This window comes from Vipera ursinii, assembly GCF_947247035.1.
Source record: "Vipera ursinii genome assembly, chromosome: 2".
In the NCBI taxonomy this organism is placed as follows: domain Eukaryota; kingdom Metazoa; phylum Chordata; class Lepidosauria; order Squamata; family Viperidae; genus Vipera; species Vipera ursinii.
In genome coordinates this window covers 258,364,057-258,384,925 of record NC_139513.1, presented here as the reverse complement: position 1 = coordinate 258,384,925, position 20,869 = coordinate 258,364,057, and the positions used below count along the sequence as shown (strand labels likewise).

The following is a 20,869-nucleotide window of genomic DNA, read 5'->3' as shown; positions in this document are numbered from 1 at the left end:
CGCCCTGAGTCCTATGGGAGAAGGGCAGTATATAAGTTCAATATAAAAAAAAAATATTTCAAAATACAACTGTTTTTCAAATGATAGTGAGCACCTGTCCAGCCTAGACGAGTTCAAATCACCAGGACCAGATGGATTACACCACAAAGTTCTCAAGGAACTGGCAGACGTGATCTCAGAACCACTGAACTATATTTTTCAAAGATCCTGGAGCACTGGGGAACTACCAGAGGACTGGAAAAGAGCTGATCTAGTTCCCATCTTCAAAAAAGGGGAAAAAGTAGATCCAGGAAACTACAGACCTATCAGCCTGACCTCAATACCTGGGAAGATTCTGGAAAAGATAATCAAACAACGAATCAGCGAACACCTAGATGCAAACAAAGTCATCACTAAAAGCCAACATGGGTTTGTCAAAAACAGATCATGCCAGACAAATCTTATTGCATTCTTTGACCAAGTGACAAAACTAGTGGACCAGAGGAATGCTGTAGATATAATTTACTTGGACTTCAGTTAGGCATTTGATAAAGTAGATCACAACCTACTACTTGATAAGATAGAAAAATGTGGGTTAGATATTATCACCACCAGATGGATTCGTAGCTGGCTGACAGGCCGTACTCAGCAAGTGGTCCTCAATGGAACTGCATCTACATGGAAGGAAGTATGTAGTGGGGTGCCCCAGGGCTCTGTTCTGGGCCCAGTGCTCTTCAACACCTTCATCAACGATTTGGATGAGGGGATAGATGGGGAACTCATCAAATTTGCAGATGACACCAAGCTGGCAGGAATAGCCAATACTACAGAAGATAGGCTTAAGATACAGGAGGATCTGGACAGACTCGAACACTGGACACTATCTAACAAAATGAAATTCAATTGTGAAAAAGGTAAGGTTCTACATTTAGGCAGGAAAAATCAAATGCACAGGTATAGTATAGGTGGTACCTTGCTCGATAGTAGTAACTGTGAGAGAGATCTCGGAGTACTAGTGGACAATCACTTCAATATGAGCCAGCAATGTGCTGCAGCTGCCAAAAAAGCCAAGACAGTGCTAAGCTGTATTAACAGAGGGATACAATCAAGATCACGTGAAGTACTAATACCACTTTACAATGCCTTGGTAAGGCCACACCTGGAATACTGCATCCAGTTTTGGTCACCACGATGTAAAAAGATGTCGAGACTCTAGAAAGAGTACAGAGAAGAGCAACAAAGATAATTGGGGGACTGGAGGCTAAAACATATAGGGAACGGTTGCTGGAATTGGGTATGTGTAGTTTAATGAAGAGAAGGGTGAGGGGTGATATGATAGCAGTGTTCCAATATCTCAGGGGCTGCCACAAAGAAGAGGGAGCCAAGCTATTCTCCAAAGCACCTGAAAGCAGGACAAGAAGCAATGGATGGAAACTAGTCAAGGAGAGAAGCAACCTAGAACTATGGAGAAATTTCCTGACAGTTAGAACAATTAACCAGTGGAACAACCTGCCTCCAGAAGTGGTGAATGCTCCAACACTGGAAGTTTTTAAGAAGAGACTGGACAGCCATTTGTCTGAAATGGTATAGGGTTTCCTGCCTTAGCAGGGGGTTGGACTAGATGACCTCCAAGGTCCCTTCCAACTTCTTCTTCTTCTTCTTCTTCTTCTTCTTCTTCTTCTTCTTCTTCTTCTTCTTCTTCTTCTTCTTATTATTATTATTATTATTATTATTATTATTATTATTATTATTATTATTATTATTATTATTGCTATAACATAAATGAAAGGGTCAGGGTTAGGGTTCTTTACTTATACTATATATAAATTTATTTAATCTCCTTCATGTATTCTCTTTCCAGTGATGCAATGCAATCTGGAGAAGAAGAAAAAAATGTAATGACATCTTTGTAGAGCTGGTTATTGGAAAAGTGAAGTGGACCCAGATATAGTCTGTAAATAATATTACTCAGGACCTGAGTCCTGGAATACATTTATTAAATATGTGATATTCAAGATTTCTTCAGCACATTGCCTCAATAAAACTTAGAATATTGTTTCTCCTAGGATAATGATTTGAAAATAATTGTGAATAAAGGGAAATATATTATGACTTAATTCAGAAACTGATTAATCATATATTAACTATTTGATAACTGGATACTGTAACCTCTCCCAAATTTGGGAGGGGGGGAACTCTAATTAGAACAAATAAGAACTACAATGTGTGATAAACAAGTTCTGCTGAATATTTTAAAAAGGAGGGTAGATTTGTTCCTTATTTATGCAGCTCAGGAGCCATTGGGGGTCATGCTTGCTGAATAGTCAAGAAGTATTACATAGCCATGTAAAAGATATCAGTGCAATATCTGCCAATAAAAATCTCAGTCTGCATATTTTCACTATTACTAGCTTGTATATTTTCTCATGAGTCACCATTGTACTTTAAGGCATCAGGCTAGAAAGTGAGAAACTGTGTGTTCAAATCCCACTTTAGGCACGAAAGCTGGCTGGGTGACTTTGGGTCAGTCTCTCTCAGTCCAACCCACCTCACACTGTTGTTGTAGGGAAAATGTGTTTGGATATGTTTGCCACCTTGAATTATTTGTAAAGATATTAAAAGCAGGAATACAAATAAACAATTAAAAATTACATTAATGTTAAAAATTGGATTGGATAAAAATTGGATAAAAATAACACACTTTTAATTTCCACATATAGCATGTTTAACATGATAGCACTGGAAATTTTCTTTACTTAAGGAAAGGAACGACATATCAAGAAAGATGACAATAGTAATTAATTAATATAGCTCTTGTGAAGCATAAAAATAATCAGATGAAAATAATACCAGAGTCATAATATATGAGATTTTGCTCTTTCCCATCCAAATGTTCACTTTAATTTAATACCATATTTATTGCAGTGCCCATGAAGTGCATATTGACATGAAATGAAATGAATCTTGGAATCTTCTTCCAAGATTTATTTACCAGAATCACATGAACATAGCTTGAGCTTCATAAAACATAATAACTAGATGTGCAAAAAAGGTAAAATTTCCAGCTTTGCAAAAATTTAAATAAATCTATACTACGTTCATTCATTTTATGAGTGTGCTCATTTAATGTTAAAAAGGCAACAAATCCATTGAACTGTACTTTTATTTTAAACAGCATAGTCATTTCCTGTATTATTGTCTAAGATCTATTTTCATTATAAAAGTACCCATATTAGGAAATAAAAAGGGGAAGATTTAACTTAGTTAATTAATTATTATAAAATGACTGTCTTCCTAGTACTATCCAATGATCCTTAAGTTATTTTCATTTTAATTTTCTCCCTTAACAACAGTATTACTAGAGCTATTAAGTTCCTTGCTTCATCAGTGAATCACTGTTCTGTATCTCTCAGCAGCTTTGAAAATCAAAGGCTCTTAAATATGTGATTTTCAAACGTCCCATCATATATATAAGAAGAGTTCTTATTTCTAACAGGTTTTTATATAAAGAAAATTGGATAATTTGGGAGGATCTTACATACTGTATGTTGTCTTGAGAAGGAAATTTTGGAATAAAGATATAAATTATAATACATTATATTATTATGGCTAACTGCACAGTCAGCCAGATGTTTTGGATGTGGCAAAGGTAGACTTTTATCTACCTATCAAGTCCTTCCCAAGGATTTCAGATAGACAGTTGTTGTTAGTTGGTGTTAAAGATGTCATCACAGGATATAAGCTATTCCGAGTACAAGCTGTCTTTTGCAATTGACTGTGGTGATTTTGTCAATGCCGATTATTATTATTGATCGTAAAAACTACCCCAATATTTTTCTACTTACCATGTTACTTATATCTAATTCTAATGAAGTACCCAAGCATTTGCAGAATAATAACTGCAGTTTGTCTTTAAAAATTTTCCTTTAATTGTTCTACAGCTATATATTGTACTTTTGCTACTTTCTTTTAGTCAAGTTGTTTCTATGTTGGCTAATTTATTAGGCATTTGATTAATGGGTGGTTTTTTTACGTTCTGTGTTCCACTGTGATCTCTTTTAGGAAAAAAAATTGCTAAAATTAAATATGATCATTCCAGAAACCTTTAATGATTTTGCTATTAAATCAAAATATCAGGTCAAGAATATAAAAATGCAAAATTAAAAAAGAAAATAAAAACAAAACATACAAATGAATACATATGTAATATGTATTCATAGAGGTAAAATTTAACACATCAAGATTTTTTTTATCATCTTTTAAAAAGATTTTAACTGAATAAATTGACTAAATGGGTATAAAAGAAGAAAGACATTTTTTTTTATTTTTGTATACATGAACCTAAAGGAAAATAGAATAACAATCACATGGTCAAATGATGAATGTAAAATTTTGAGGAATGAAAATTTGGTAGATGAGAAAATGTTAAATTAGGGACACAAGAAAAGAGTGCAAAGTTGGCAACTTGTAGAGAACTGAATGAAAAGTTTCAATAAAATGAAGTTTCATCATTACTTTTCAAGCTCTATTCAAGATTGCTAAGTTAAAAGATAGTGATTACCTTGAATTTCAAGTTGCCCATGTGCAACAGTAATATTCAAAACTTTACTGGGAGCAACAGAAATATGAGGTGGAGTATTATAATTGAATGGCAGAGCATATGGCTTCCATATAAAAAACCTCTGATTCCATAACTTGCACTTTTAGAATCTCAATAACATGGCTGCAAAATACATGCACAGAGAATGTTGGAGAATTGCTGCTGCTGGGCATAGAAAATACTGATTAGATGTTCATATTCAGTATAAAGCAACTTCAGATATATTGGCAGCTTTTGAAAAACAGATGTCACTTAGTTGAAATTTAGAGAAAAGTTTTTAGCCAATCTTTACAGCAACCCATCAGATTAAAGTTAGTGAATCTTTTCAAGTATATAATAAAAGATGAACCATTATCTATGTTTTAAACTATGTCACTCTTGGAACAGTTTTTTTTTTAAATGTCATTGTAAGGGTGTTTTTTTTTGCCCTGGCACCCTCAATCTAAGTGTTCCTGGATTACAGTGATCTTAATGCTTCTCCATTAGGCAAGGCTAATTACTTTCAAAACAGCCTGAAAGCTTTTTCTTCATATGTGCAACTATATGAGGTTTTCAAAAGCAAGACATAAATAATATTTCTTTTCTTGCATAAAACAAATCTAAGTAAGGAAAAGCTTTTGCATTAATGACAGAGAGACATAAGGTTAAAATAAAAAGCAAAGAATGCTATTCTTGATTGTAATCTTGCAACCTTTCTGAAAAAGACTCTTCTTCTCACCCTTTACACTGACTGTGCTTGCTAGATGAGTTTTATATTATTTCTCATATGAATTTTGAATTAGCTTTGATTCAATGTAATTGTTTCCTTTCCTGGAGACATTATTGCCTTTTCCAATATACCTACTTTGCATCTCCACTGCAATTTCTCTGATTACTGCAAAGTCCTCAAAAATGCTGCTCCACAGGAATAGCTATAAATGTTTGAAATGAAAAATAAAAACTTAAAAGGCATTAGAAAAAATATTCCATGAGAAAACTATCCTGTTAACTCCTGGTGATTTTCTGGACAAATCCCTCCAGTTTTCTTGGCAAAATTTCAGCAGCAACTTACGAATGATTTCTTCCTAGGGTACAGAAAGAATAACTAGCCCAAGGTCAGCTTTGTGAGCAAGGTGAGACTTGAACCCACCATCTCCCATGATGTCTTATATTTTGCAGATATCTTACTTTCTGAATTAGAACAAAAAAAGATATGCATGCATCCTTGACCAAATATAAATTCTTGGTCTGTTACATACATTCTATACCAAACCAACAAAGAAAAAACAAAGTAAGCAAAAATGTCAGGATAAATTTGTAGACACAATCTTAATTTATAGCAAAGAGAGTAAGGAAGAAGACTGGGGATAAATCATTGCATCTCCAGAAATATTTGTTCTATAATGGCAAGGGTGGTGGTAGTGGTGGCGTTCTATGATTAATACGTTGACAGTATTTCTTTTGAAACTATTAACCGACACATGTAATAGATATAAAGTCTGGAAAGGTCATTCTTCCACCACCAGCCCACTCTCTGCATTCCACTATCATTTAGGAAAATTCTCAGATTCCTAGTTTTTACTTTTAAAATAAGCCATTATTTGACTATTCTACAGTAGAGTTATATAGCAAAGTCACTCCTTTGTCTATTCTGTATAAAAAGCCTATTCCTATATTTTACCTTTTTCAAGCAATGAATGAAAATTGACATTCACGTTCTCTAAAGAAGGCTGTTTTGAGTTTTTTATAGTTTCAGAGGGAAGTGATTTCTTGCTGCATCCAAAATGAGTAAAATACACTGAGAAATCCAGGTATTAGTGTTGCTAGGAATGGAGAGGAAGGGAAAGCAAGAAGGTCAAAACAAGCAAGATGGTGGGCTTGTCAGTACAAGCAAAGGGACAGGATTCGTTCAGGTTGTCTTGACTGTCATTTTGCCTGTTATGATGTTCCCACAAACATCACTTGTGATATAGTGCTCTTACTCAGAAAGAAAAAGAAAGAACAAAAAATAGAGTTTGTAAAATTTGCTGAGTGGTAATCATTTAAAAATGTTATCTTGCCAGTATACACTCATTGTTATATGCATACTGCAAAAAGCAGGAGAAGGTTCAGAAGATTGTGATTTATAATATTTATAAATATTTATAATATTTCTTCAGTGAATCAAACATCATTTTGCTTTTTTGTAAGTTCTGCACTTAGCATTTGGAAAAGTATACAAATGAGATGGGATTTTATTTTACGTATTTTTTAATGTAACTTCAAATAGAGTTGAACAAATTAGTGCAAGATGGTCCAGCTATCCAATATCCTATGCACTGGATTTTGGTTTAGAGAAATATAAGTGTGCAGGAAGCAAAATTGATTATAGTAGCAACAACATAGCATATTAAAGACTGGTTTATTGTATATGAGTGTATTCAATACATACACAAACACACACTACTATCCAAGGTTGTAACAAGTCCCTTTTCTTGTACCTGTTTGTGGGGTCTCCCTTCTATAAGGCAGAATTTAGCTGTGACTGGTTTTTCTTGCAGCATATAAAGTGTTATCTTGACCATGATTACTGTTTTCTCCTAAAGTGGGCATTACATTTTAATTAACTGTATCCATTATTCCCCTTTCACACTGCATAGGACATCTCCTACTGACTCTGAGGCTATTTTTTACATCCTGTAATGATCATTAGCATTTCCAGGATAAAGAGAATCATGGTGATAGAGCTTCTGCTTTCCCAAATACAACTTTTGGCTTCTCCAGGTCAAGCTGAATAAGCTTTCAGCTGAAATTCCTGAAAGCAATCAATATACAGTAGTACAGATAAGTCTCTGAATTTATATAAGGCAGCTTCCCATACTCCTTTTGTAGAACATGTGAGATCTTAGGTAACAATTCCTGTAAACTTTCAAATGGTTAAAGAAAAGAAAAGAATATATCACAAATGCAAGAAAAATGATCTGTCTGTTATACCAGAATACCACTGCAGTAATAATCCAACTCCAAAAAATTCCCATGAGTGCCTATGGGCAAGACATTCATGCTGAGTATTTATATTCTGGTGTGTAAAGATTCAAAAATACATTTTATGTTTCTGAGTTTCTCTGTGTAGTTGTTGGCAACGCAGAATAATAGAATGGATTTCAATGACTTTTCATTTCATCTCCAGGAAAGTACTCATTTTAGTTTAATGGAGCAAAAGCGTTCTGCATTTATGATTAACACATACAAGAACCTTATGTTCTTTGCTAAATTCCTGGAAAAGAACATTAAACCTCTTATTGCTGTTCTACCCATTTGTTTAGTGATGAAATGTGACTTGGTGATTCTTTTGCACAAGAATAACACCTCAAATCAGTGACAGTTATCTCAAAAACTGAAGTGTTTCCCCATTTGGGGGTGGGTGGGTGGGGTTTCTCTAGTTTCACAAAGTTTTGAAGGGATGCTTTACTTAAAACACTCTTGAAGTAAAGCACTCTTAGAAATTCTGTGCAACCTTAGTATCCTTCAGTTCTACTGCTTTTTATTTTTTTAAGGAAAATGTTTAAATTATTTAACTTGTTCCTATTTTTTCTAAACATGGTGAGTCAGCTGTCAACACTCTACATGATTACAATAGTGAAAGACAGAAGATGGTGCCATTTACAATATAATGCTAATTCATCTTGGCACTTGGTAGCCTGACTGCCCTGACTGCTTCCTCCTATCTACCACACATCATATGTTTTATTACAGTGTCTGGTTTCTATATTATGCTCTTTTGGAAAACATCAGAGAATAAACTCAAATCTTCACTTAAAAACCCAATGAGATCAACTAGTTCTATGACCTCCTGAAGTTAATATTGAATTTATTGATTTTTCAATTCAATTTCTATTGCTACTTATCTCAATCAATGACTCTGGCAATTTACAATTCCAAAACTATAAAATCAATTGCAACAATAATTATTTTTTTAAAAAAAAGAATAAAAACATCCAGAATAAATATACACAGTGGCCAAGATAGTTAGTTAACAGCAAAGCCAAGAAATGGGGCCCTTAGTGTCCCTTAGTGTCCCTTGGGAACACAGCCAAGTTTTTAAAGCCTTATGAAAGGCCAATAGGATTGGGCCATTATAATCTTCATGGAGAGGACATTCCACAGAACAGGGTCTATTGCAGAAAAGTCTTGTCTTCTAGTCTCTGCCAGGCAAAATGCTTTGGCTGATGGGATCTAAAGCATGCCCAATTTTAATGTCAGAGATCCTTAGAAGACTCTTGAAGTTCTAAGCTAGGATCTCTGTCCTGACCTAAAACTTCATGTGGCTGGGAGTCATATAGTCAAGGAAGAGCAGATAGTGAGGGCTCATTAATGCTTACCTGAGAAATAAATGTTTTCATCAGTAATAGCTTACTCAGCATGAGAATTTTGCTCATTCTCTCTGAGTTGTCCTGCTTGCCAATAAATAAATGGGTTTCACCAATGCTTCAGATTATATTTTTTAACAGTTCCTAATAGACAGTCTAAGTAAGAGCAATGTCTGTAAATTGGCATAACTGATCATGCCTTCCTGGCTAAGTTTAAGTTCTTATCTTGCAATTCTAACACTTGGATTGTTTCTGCATTAAGCTGTTGTTTTTGTGTCTCCTTTGGACATGGCTGGTCTCCTGACCTTGCATTCAGTTGATTGTGAAATGTTAAAGTTTGTCTCTTTACATTCCTGCAAAACATTATTCTATCTCTATTGTAGATTAAACTTGATTTTTCTTACATTCATTTATTCACCATTTACAATGTTATATCATTTTGAATGTACTTTTCAAATAGAGTGAACTGCTAATTCAGAAAGTGTCAGATTTACTGTGGATTATATACTTTTTGCTAGGATAGCAATCCAGTAGGTAGGTAAAACTGAAAACAGTTTTTAAAGTAATGAAACATACCGTATTTTCCGGCGTATAAGACAACTTTTTAACCCATGAAAATCTTCTCAAAAGTCAGGGGTCATCTTATACGCTGGGTGCTGAAACTTTAGGGACAGGGCTGGCTGGAAAACCTGGAGCGGATCTCCCATTTGGTCTGCGCAGGCAAAGCGGGACCAATTGGAGAAGAAGCTGCAGTCTATGATTTTTTACAGGCTGGGGTCTAGGCGTCTTTCCTTCTAAAGTTGAAGAGCAGCTGGAGTCTATCCCAACTTGAAAGGCAGGTGGGGAATGCAGCAGTCAGAGCAACTGCTTAGCTCTAAGGACACATTTGACTCAGGAACTGGGCGGGCTGGCTGGAAAACCTGGAGTGGATCTCCCATTTGGTCTTTTTTTTAAAATCCCATTTATATCCCGCCCTTCTCCGAAGACTCAGGGCGGCTTACAATTTAAAGCACAAATCAATGTGCTTAGCAATAGCCTTCATTGTATGTATATGCCTGCTTATTAGGGCTTCCCCCCCCAAAGAAGCATTATTACAAAGTCAGCTTATTGCCCCCAACAATCTTGGTCCTCATTTTACCTACCTCAGAAGGATGGAAGGCTGAGTCAACCTTGAGCCTGGTGGGATGCGAACCTGCACTAACTGCAGGCAGCTGGTGTTACTTAAGGCTCTGTGCAGGGAAAGCTTTAGAGTGAATTAGGAAAAGTTTAATCCACTTGCAGTGTTTTATGTTTACAAGTTTGATGACAAACAGCCTTATGTTTATAAGTGACAGTTTTCCTACTAAGTACCTGCATGTCATAAGCATTTGAATTAAAATTACCATATTAAAATCAAATCTGATGGTTTTTTTAATTTTTATTTGGTGTGCGTTGGAAGAGGGGTAGTCTTATACGGCGAGTATAGCCCAAACCCTATAATTTAACAGGAAATGTAGGGGGTCGTCTTATACGCCCAGTCGTCTTATACGCCGGAAAATACGGTATATCTGATTCTTTCAAACAGCTACATGAGAATGTACCCAAGAAACACAAAGCATTATGAAAAGCAATAATTAATTTAGCTTGTAGAAACACAGATAACCAGGACATCATGCTATATACTAATATTTGGGTTAAAACATGAGTCACAACAGTGACAGCTTAAGAAATAACAGCTAAAACTTGTCAACTACAAAGAACTACACAAACCTAAGTGAGAAAAGAACTAGTAGATCATTTCCCATTTTTTTTTATCATCAATGTAGGGTAGTCCCAACTTTACATAAAAATGATTTACCAAAACTTAAATGCTAATTATTAAATTATGGTCTTTTAAAAATGTATTTTTTTAAAAAAAGAGAGATAGAATTCATTCCATAAGTATGAAGAACAATAATAAAGAATAAATTAAATCTTTAATCAAATACTTAAAATATACAGTAGTTATAGACATAATGACATTTCATAGTGGAATAATAATGAGAATAGTCACTGAATCAGACTGAGAAGCAGCAGGAATTATCAAAATACATAGGTTGTCAACATGGTACAATAAAAGTACTTATTTTTAAAGACTTGTTATCATATGAATATATTACTCCATATAGGGTATATCACTAGTTGTTATTATGGAAACTAGAGACCATTAAAACTCTATGTAAGTGAACATGCATCTGTTTTCCCCCTACTGTTACATTGTCCATAATGAATTATTCAGTATTTAAGTCTTGGGAATTATATAAAGGAAGCTACCATGTAATGTCCATTGCACTATATACAATAGCCTAATACAATATTTTAATTGATAGCTATACTGCAAGATACTTGCTATTTTCTTGATTTACTAAACTACACTCTACTTACTATTTACATCCAAAACATTTACTCTATGATTGATCTATAGAACAAGCAATACTGTGTAAGCAGTACAAATTGAAACAGAAGTGCAAATACTTAACGTGTATTACAGTGATACAATTTACATTTTCACAAAAATTGTTGAAATATTTATCTATATTTTATGAACTTGACTATAATTTTACTTGACTCAATTTCAAATCCTATTGCTTTGTTGTACAATATTTGAGAAAAATAATTTCTTGTTTTTTTCCTTTTCCTAATTTCTTACATCTAAGGAATGATGGAAAGCCATTTTTTCCAATGCATACTGTATGATGAGGTCAATGTAAGAAACATATATACAACCTGTTATGTACAGTATACAAAAATAATCATTGAAATATTCTATACTTGATTGTATCAGGTTTGTATGATTATTCACCCAGAAATATTTTATCTGACAACTATGATTTTGTCGATCTTATTTTTGTTACAGTGTTGCAATGTCCACTGAACTGATGTCAGTTCATACATTTCAAATAAAAGATGTGAGGGGATATCAAGCATATTTGTTTTTACTGATATAAAAAATTATCTCAGTAAAACTGATAATTGAGTTACATGGTATTTTGTACCAGGTTGTCATTGATGGATCTCAAAGTTCTAATAAATATACAGACACTCCATAAGCCTGAAGTCTATCATTTTAAGACCTGATTTCAGTTTGAGATTCTTTTATGTATATGGATGACATTGCCAGGGCTCACTGCCTTGGAAGAGTGAGGAAAATTCTCAGGGATGACTCACACCCTGGACGGTATCTATTTACTCTCTTACCATCGGGTAGGAGATATAGGAGTATAGCTAGCCGTACTAACAGGCTGAAGAACAGCTTTTATCCATAGGCTGTTAGGCTTTTGAATGGGAAATAATTTAATATAACATAATATAAACTTAATAATATAAACTTTATGCATAATTGACTTGCGAGGCCAGTGCGTTGTGCAATTAGCTCACAGGGTGTAATAAGATGGAGGGTTTGTGTCACTGTAAGTTGGGGGTGGGGGCACGAAGGGAGGCTCAGCCAATCTCAGTATATACATGGTTGTACTTTGACAATAAAGGTTCATTCAATCATTCATATGGTATAAATGTTATATTCTATTAATGAGATGTATCCATTCCTTGGTTTTGGATTCTGACACACCTACAGTCTTTCTTGTCATAATTGCCATTCTAATTAATCCGTGTCTGTGGTGATATTAACAAAGATAGCTGACAGTGTTTGTCAGTCTTGATTGTTCTGTAATAAATTTGCAAATATTAGTTGTTGTTTTGACATACTAGGTGGTTATATTTAATATAAACAACAATAATGAAGTTCTTTCCTGAACTTTCACTATAGTTTTACTCCTCATAACATCTCTGTTTTCAGGATAACTGTCCCTGCAATAAAATATTGGTATTTTCCTTCACTGTTATAAAGCAAAATGAAAAGATAATTGTTGAGTATTTATGACCATTATATTTTTCCTATAATTCAGACAAATCATCTGCCATTTGAATTATGCTAGAAAGGATCTATTATATTTAATTAAGGTAAACATTTTGATTCTTTAATATGTGGTTCCTTCTAATTTCTGAACCAATAGGGGGTTTCATAGATTTTGTGGAACCAAAACCAAATTACTAATATAGTCAAGTCTCAAATTTGTTTTGAACAAGCCAAAAGTTGTGCTCCATATAATATTCAATATCATTTTTTAATTTTTCATACAATGTCTTCTAGGATTAAATAAATAATTAAAAAGTATAATCCCGTGTAGTTCATGGTGTAATTCCACTGAACAAAATAATAGCATACATGATTCTTATATTATTAATAAAGAATTTGAATGCACTGTTTCTTCCAAAGACAGCTATTGCCTTAGATAGCATATTTAGAGGAAAAGGGGGGGGGAGAGGGAGAGAGACAGAGACAGAATGTGTTCTTATTTTGGGGTGCAAATAATTTGGAATGGATTTTACATTTGTCAGTGCTGTTTTCCATTTGATTCCATATTATACAAAGTTCACTAATGTCTGCAGAACTGGATTTGCTACATTTTTAAAAAGCAGACTGCAATATGCTTTAACAGACAGATACATGTATTATTTATCATCTTGTAACAGCAATATTCTATCATCTTTTTCTTTCAAAATATATGTTTTAATTTTGAATGAATTTATGTTATCCTTCTGCACCTTTTATAACACTGTGGGGAAAAAGATCATAATTCTTAAAATGTATTTTATGTTCTCACAAGACATGTATCCAGGAGCCTTGGTGGAGCAGTGGGCTAATGCCTCCTTAAGTAACACCAGCTACCTGCAATCAGTGCAGGTTCGCATCCCACCAGGCTCAAGGTTGACTCAGCCTTCCATCCTTCCGAGGTAGGTAAAATGAGGACCCAGATTGTTGGGGGCAATTAAGCTGACTTTGTAATAATGCCGCTTGGTGTGTGTGTGAAAGCCCTAATAAGCAGGCATATACATAGAATGAAGGCTACTGCTAAGTTTGTAAGCCGCCCTAAGTCTTCGGAGAAGGGCGGGATATAAATGGAATTAAAATAAAATAAAATAAATAAAATCCAGTGACATTGGCTTATTTCTCCTTCATATGGTTTAGTTCAAGGGAACGTTGAACTAAAATGAACATCTTCTTTTAAATGCCTTTACATAGGGTTATGTTTCACAGTTACTTTCAAATTAGCAATTTATTTGTTTATTTAAATATATTTATAGCTGCTCATTTTGTGTATCATATCCCTGGATAGCTCACAAACAATAATAGTACAATAAAAACAATAAAAAGCATAAAAACCAGTGAAAAATATATTAGTGCACCAAGTACAACACATTCTCACATGGGCAAACAAACTGTAAACCTTCCCTGGTCTCCAATCTTATACTACCCCAAGACTTGTGGGGAATACCAGGTCTTTATACATTTTAGAAGACCAGGAAAATTGGGAGGGGGGATGTTCCAAAGGTCAGGAGCAGCTACTAAGAAGCATTGTCTAGGTCTAATCAGATGGCAACTTCTGAGAGAAGGGATCTGGATTGTGCCCATTCTATTGGTAAAGTGGCAGATGCTCTCAAGGAGAGGCCATGCTGCAAACAACCTGGTCCTATGCCACTTAGGGCTTTAAAGGTGATAATCAGCACCTTGAATTGGACCAGGAAAAAAAACCTAGAACCCAGTGCAGCTCTCACAACAGTGGAGTAACATGGACAAACCATAGGTTTCCTAAAATTGTGCACATTGTTGTATCCTGGACCAGTACTAATTTCTGGATGGTCTTCAAGAGCAAGTTCATGTAGGGCACATTGTGGTAAACTAATCAGGAAGTGACCACAGCCTCCCAATCCAATAATGGTTATTTATGACAAAATACAGAAAGTTCCTATGTAGGGAAGGAATTTGAGTCCTAACTTCTAATTGGGTTTAGGACAAATAGGTCATCTCAGTCTGATCGAAAGAATGTTTTTTCTTTTCTCTCTTTTTATACATTATACAACATATACCATTATTAAATTATCTCCAAATTAAAATGAACTAATTTCCATGTACCAATTTTTCACTGATCAAATACTCAGAGTTTTTTTTCCTATAGAACTAGATGATTATGGATCAAAAATGATTTCTATATTTTCATCAATAGGAAATCAAATAGTATTTGTTTGTTCATTCTAATAATTCTTAAGTTTTAGTTGTACCGAGACAATCTCAGCGCCTTCCACAGAGATTGTATTAAATACAGCCTCATAGTTTAAACATTGGTTAATCTAAAAATATTCTATGATCTATATAGGATGCTACATACATATGTTATATAATAACTATCACTTTCATTTCTAGGCACCTTGCTTATAGAAGATAGTTGGAATTAACTACTATTAGCAGTCAGCAGGAAGGCCAATTGGGCATAATGGTTAAAGGCACTGGGCTAGAAACTGGGAGACTGTGAGTTCTAGTCTAATCAGATATGAAGCCATCTGGATAACTCTGAATCAGTCCCTTTCTCTTAATCAAGGAAAAGACAATACTAAACCATTTCCAAAAAAAAAAAAATTGGCCAGGAAAATTGCATGCACTTTTCTAGGTTGTCACCAGAAATCAAGACAAACCGAAGGATCAGAAAAATCAACCAAGAAGTATATTGAACCTATTTGTGTGATTTTCACTAGAATAAACTACAAACAAATGTAAATCCAACACAAAGTGGTATTTTGAAGAAATAAAAAACCAGTTATTGCAAACAAACTATCAGATAATTATGAAAATATACTATACATTAACCAGCCAGCAAAGAAATTTTCTAAAACAATTTCATTTGGCAATTTTTATTAGATAATGAATAATTGTGCTATATAGAACCGTTATATTTACCTGATTATAACAACAGGAGTTATAGAAATACACTATTGTGATTTTTTTAAAAAAAAAATTGCAGGCACGGAAAGTTTAAATGTTTGGGGGAGTAAGTTGTTCTATGGATTAGCCAGGAGATACTGCTGATATAGTAACTGCTGAGATATACCATATAGTTTTTTTCTGTTGTTGGATACTTGGTATAAGTACATTACTAGGATTTTATATATAATTGATTGCTTTATATATTATTTTGGCATCAGTTTTGCATTACTACCCTTTTGCATAGATCTAACAATAATGTTCTACAGTATGTATTATATACGTAGTCTTTTTATTACAATTGTTGAGTATCTATATATCAGATGTCATTATTACGAATACTAAAACATTGTTGGCAATAGGTCTTACAGTGTATTGCCCAAACCACCATTGTTGTTGTTTTTACAAATATTAAACACACAAGCACTCACACAAGAAACCCCTAATATTTGGATTTTTCTTCACTGATTATGAAAACTCTTCTCAAAATAACCACTGAAAGCTAAATATAAATTTCTATCTAGTCTGACATAATCCTTTTATATGGCTATAGATTTTGCTTTTCACTCAGGTCATTTTGTTTTAGAGTCCATGCATTAAAAACAGAGACTTGCTACATTTAAGTGTACCAATAGCTAGGTCTAATTAAAAAAAAAACCAAATAAAGAAGTAGTAACTTATTAAGTTGTATTTATATATTAATTTAATTTTCAAAGAAATTAAAGGTAAATTAGTAAAACTGCATATCCAAATTTTAGATATACAGATGTGGACTTGAAAAGTAAACAGAAAAAAAATATAAATACAAATACTTTATGGTAAAATAATTAATGCTAAAATGGCCTAGCATTGTTAAGTAAGGAACATAGTACTTAAAAGTTCATGAAATTCAGAGTTAGCTACAACCACACTTTATATAAATTTATTAAGAAGATTTGCATTTATTAAGAAGATTTTCAGTTTTCTTCAAAATATTCAAGAGGGGAATAGAGACTGCATAATTAAGGACATTAATTAAATAATTACTTCTAACATATGTTTGGACTAGGCTAGCATCATCTTGAGCAGTAGATAGAATTGGGGACTTAATTTTAAATTGCTGTTTTACAATCATAATTATACTTTTAGTGTTATTAATATTCCTCAAAAGAATTTGCAGAGCTGATTAATTATTACATTCATTAACTGTGGGGACTACTATGCATGGTTAGGTACCTGAAAGTAAAATTTTCTCTTGACTACAAATCTTATATACTTTAACCAGGAGTTAGCTTTATTAAACTGATTGAGAATATGATCATCCTTAAAGATACAAAGTTGGCAAAACCCACGTATTCCCCCCAAATTTAAAGGAATTTAGTTGCAGCTATTTTTGAATGTTTTCCAGAATCCTGATAATCACTGGTAGAAAACAAAGGAAAACAAGTTTTTTTGGCACACACAGACACATTTATTTTGATGTAAACCTTCATGAACTTGAATTATTTATCAGTTGTTTTTTTGAACGAATCCTAGCATACTGGGTAAATTAACTTCCTGGTTATATGTCGTATTTACCCAAGAGTTATACTGGATGGGCAGATGATAAAAAGTCTTGAAGCAAGCTTTTTTTTTTCACAGTTTCCACTACGATGCTGAAATGATTTAGTCCCCTCAGGGAAACGTGTCCTTGCAATCAAGGTTAGTGCCCGCCCCGTCGTGAATATATGAAAATAATTAAAAAAAAATTCGAAAACGCGCTGAAACTCTTAGCTAGCAAAAAGGGCAGGCTGCGCACGTCAACCTCCCTCAGTGAAGGCAAAAAAAAAAAACATTTACCGGGCATCCAAAGTGATGTTTCCCCCCCTCCCTCTTTGAAGATGCACACTAACTGAAGTTCCCCTCCCTAAATCACAATGTCAGTTTCGTATCAGCTGGCTCGGCCATAGGGACTTCGCTCCTTCGATATGCGTCTTCCAACCTCTCAAAACGCGCGTGGGGCTATGCCCGCGAGATTCCGCCTTCAGGGAGAGCCGCCGCCTCACCGCCAGCAGCCGAGGCGGGGAATGTTTGCGAGCGGCCCCATCACGGAGCTTTTTATAGTAGCGTAACGACGGCGGGCGGTGGCTGCTGCGGCTGCCTTCTCGACAGCGAGCTGGCTCTTCCGAGCGCCTTTGCCCGGCTTACTTGGAGCGGCGCGCGCTTTTCCGCCATCTCAGGGACTCAGGTGTCCTCTCTCTCCTCCCTCCCCGCTCCCGCCTCGGCGCGCGGGGAGGATCAAAGTGAAGGCAAGCCGGCTCCCTCAGGGGAGCGGGGCACGTGAGCGAAGGGCAACTCTTTCCCTCTCTCCCAAGAGGCCAAAGGCCGCCAAAGGAGGCTTCTGATATTCAGCCGCAAGGTTGCCTTCCTGGCGGGCCCGCTCTCTACTTCATTCCTTATTATCTCTTTGCCCTATGTTGCCGGAGTGTTCCTCATTTTGGCTGGACAGTGTGAAGATGGGGGGAAAAGAAGGAAAAATACCTTTTTTTTTCTTATTTGGGTAAAGCGAGGTTGCCGTTTCGTCCTCCGGCCCCAAGAGACGAAACTTGAGATTTCTCTATTAGATCCAGCCTCTGAAGAAAGTCGTTTCTCAGGGCGGGCTATTTCCCAAGAAAACTAAGCAGGACCAAATCAATTGATGTTATGAAAATGAGTCTCTCCTTCGGGAAAACAAAGGGAGGGAGAAAGGTAGGGGGGAAAATATCTTGCCTCAGCCAAGGGAGCTTTTCTTGAGAAGCCGAGCAATGAGGCGGCATTTACCACCTCTTCAGTCTTTCGAGCGGGGGCGCGGAGGAGAATGGCGCCTTTCCCTTCACTCCCCCACCCTCTAGATACAAGCAGTTGTTTCAAAGCTAGCCAAACTTATGCCAATCTATACTTTGCTTCCCCCCCCCAGTGATTGCCTGTCCCCTTGCTAGTCATCCTTCCGCCCGCTCGCACCCAAGCAGACAAAGCCTTTTGCTTTAGCGTTTCCTCGACCTCAGGAAGCCGCTGCTCCCAACTTTTTAAAACGCTTTGGGGAAGGAGGCAACCGTGTAACACAGAGAATACAGGCGTGTAAAAAGATGTTTGTCCGCATCGGAGCTAAAAGAATCAATCTATTCAAATGATTGAATCTGTGCCGGTCTGCTGGATTTATCTGATTCTCCACCCACCCAGCTGCTTATCCGTTGTAGATAGACACAAAATTAACACTTGAATCTCTTAATCTTCCTGATAAATTCAGAGGGCTATGAAGTTTTTTTCCCTCCTCCATCTCTGCACCTTACATCGTAAGGATACCCTATTTAAGACAGGAGGTGGGTTAGCAAAAGTGATAATTATTGAAGCTTACAACTGAAGTGTATATATCGCTAGATCTTTCGCACCCAGTTACTGTCCGCCTGATTTATTTTGTAAAAAGGTTACTAGAGAAAAAAGCTGCTCTCTCTCTCTCTCTCTCTCTCTCTCACACACACACACACACAGAGGATTTCTGCTTCATTATCAATATTGCCACTCTGCTTATCTAGATTATACAGAACCCTTCCCTGCATTCCTGAAGCTCCCATTGCTAAATGGAACATGTCTGCGGATGGATGACACATAATCTGATTAAGGCAAACAAATACATACAAGAAAACACCCACGTTCAGGCAGCTCTGAATTATTCAGCATTCAGTAGCAAAGCACGTCCCTCCACCCGCCTTTCGCTTCTCCACAAGATTCCCCGCATTAATTTACTTTCCTGTCGACTTTGTGATTACTTTTTTGGGGGGGAAAATCCACTTGGCTGCTGTTTTTCCTTGACCCTGGTCGCCGCCTTCCCTCTCCCCACCCTCTAGCATGCTTCTAGTCCCTACGATCCACACCACCACGGTCATCAGCGCTCCCCACCTCCTCACCTTTGGCGAACGAAGGGGCTTCGAGGCTCAAGCACATCAGGAACCAGGCGGCTACCCAGCGGTTCATGATCCTTGGATCCCCCAAGGGACGATTCCCAAGTAGATGAAAAAAAGAGGCGTGAGTTTAGCGCAGGCAAAGGAGGCTGGAAGGCTGGAAGAGCGCTTCTATCTAGCCACTTGGTGATAAATGCTATTTCTTAAAATTATTTTTAGTCGAATGAAACCCCTCTGCCCTATGGATCAAGAAAGGGAAAACTCCACTTGTCTTCCTATCCTCTTCCTATCACTCTTTCCCCACCTTTCCTGATAGGTTCTGCGTCTCGCCTAACATTAAAGAGGAGATCCTGGGAGACCCCAGCTCAGCTCTCGTAAGGAAGCGCCACGACCCTACTCGCCGCTCGCAGGGACAAGTGCTGGTAGGTGTGTGCGGGTGGGAGAGGGAGAAAGGAGGAGAGCCTCGCTCTTTTCCCTTCCGTCTGTCGTGGCAGCCTCTTGACTGGCTGCGCCCGCTGCTGCCGCCGCCGGGAAGAGAACAATGAAGAGAGCGCAAGGGAGGGCTTGAAGAAAAAGCTGTGCTGGCTGCAAAGCGTACTGTATACAAACAGAGGCAGCGTGCCTTAATCGAAGACGAGAGCCCCTCTTCTCCTCTGTTCTGATTTCTTCTTCCCCTCCACTTCTCCTTTCAGTCCGGCAGCTGCTCCTGATGGAGAGCAGCAGTGAGGACTGTGGACACACCCAGTCTTCTGATTGGCTCATCTTTTTCTCTGCGGGGAGGGCGGAGGGAAGTAATTGGAGGGCCTTGAAGTTGTCTAAGACCCCTTCATGTCTGATGGTAGCCAAACCCACACAATATTGCATCCTAATTGGCACTCCTTGTTAGTCTCCGATGGAACAGAACTGCCTGATTTTGACTATCATTTGGTTACTTTAGGTTCCTCTGCATCTCTGGATGTTCTGCATCCCTCTCTGGACTGCCATACCTCATACCGTGGAAGGGGGCAACACTGGCTGCTCCTGTCACAAAGTATGCCAAACACTTTCCCCCTTCTGATTGTTTCACGCAGCATAGGTGGACCACTCTGCCACTGACATCTAACCTGTAACAAACCCAAACTCAGTTACCACTTAGTAATATTGACTGTTCATCGCTGACAGGTATTGTCCATGTGTGCAGATCTCCCTTTGAAGAATTCCAAACTATTTCCAAGATAGCTTTCTAGATGAA

At 36.6% G+C, this 20,869-nt stretch overlaps 1 protein-coding gene across 1 annotated transcript in view; it reads right to left on the bottom strand.

Annotated features, from left to right (window-relative positions):
* Positions 1 to 19,711, bottom strand: part of EDIL3 (EGF like repeats and discoidin domains 3) — a gene marked incomplete at both ends in the record, with an annotated part of 254,948 nt that extends 235,237 nt beyond the window's left edge. The window contains one exon of the mRNA XM_083357249.1: positions 19,645 to 19,711. Within this exon, the coding sequence (XP_083213375.1) occupies positions 19,645 to 19,711 (67 nt within the window). The remainder of the gene's footprint in view (positions 1 to 19,644) is intronic.
* Between the last annotated feature and the right edge of the window lie 1,158 nt (positions 19,712 to 20,869).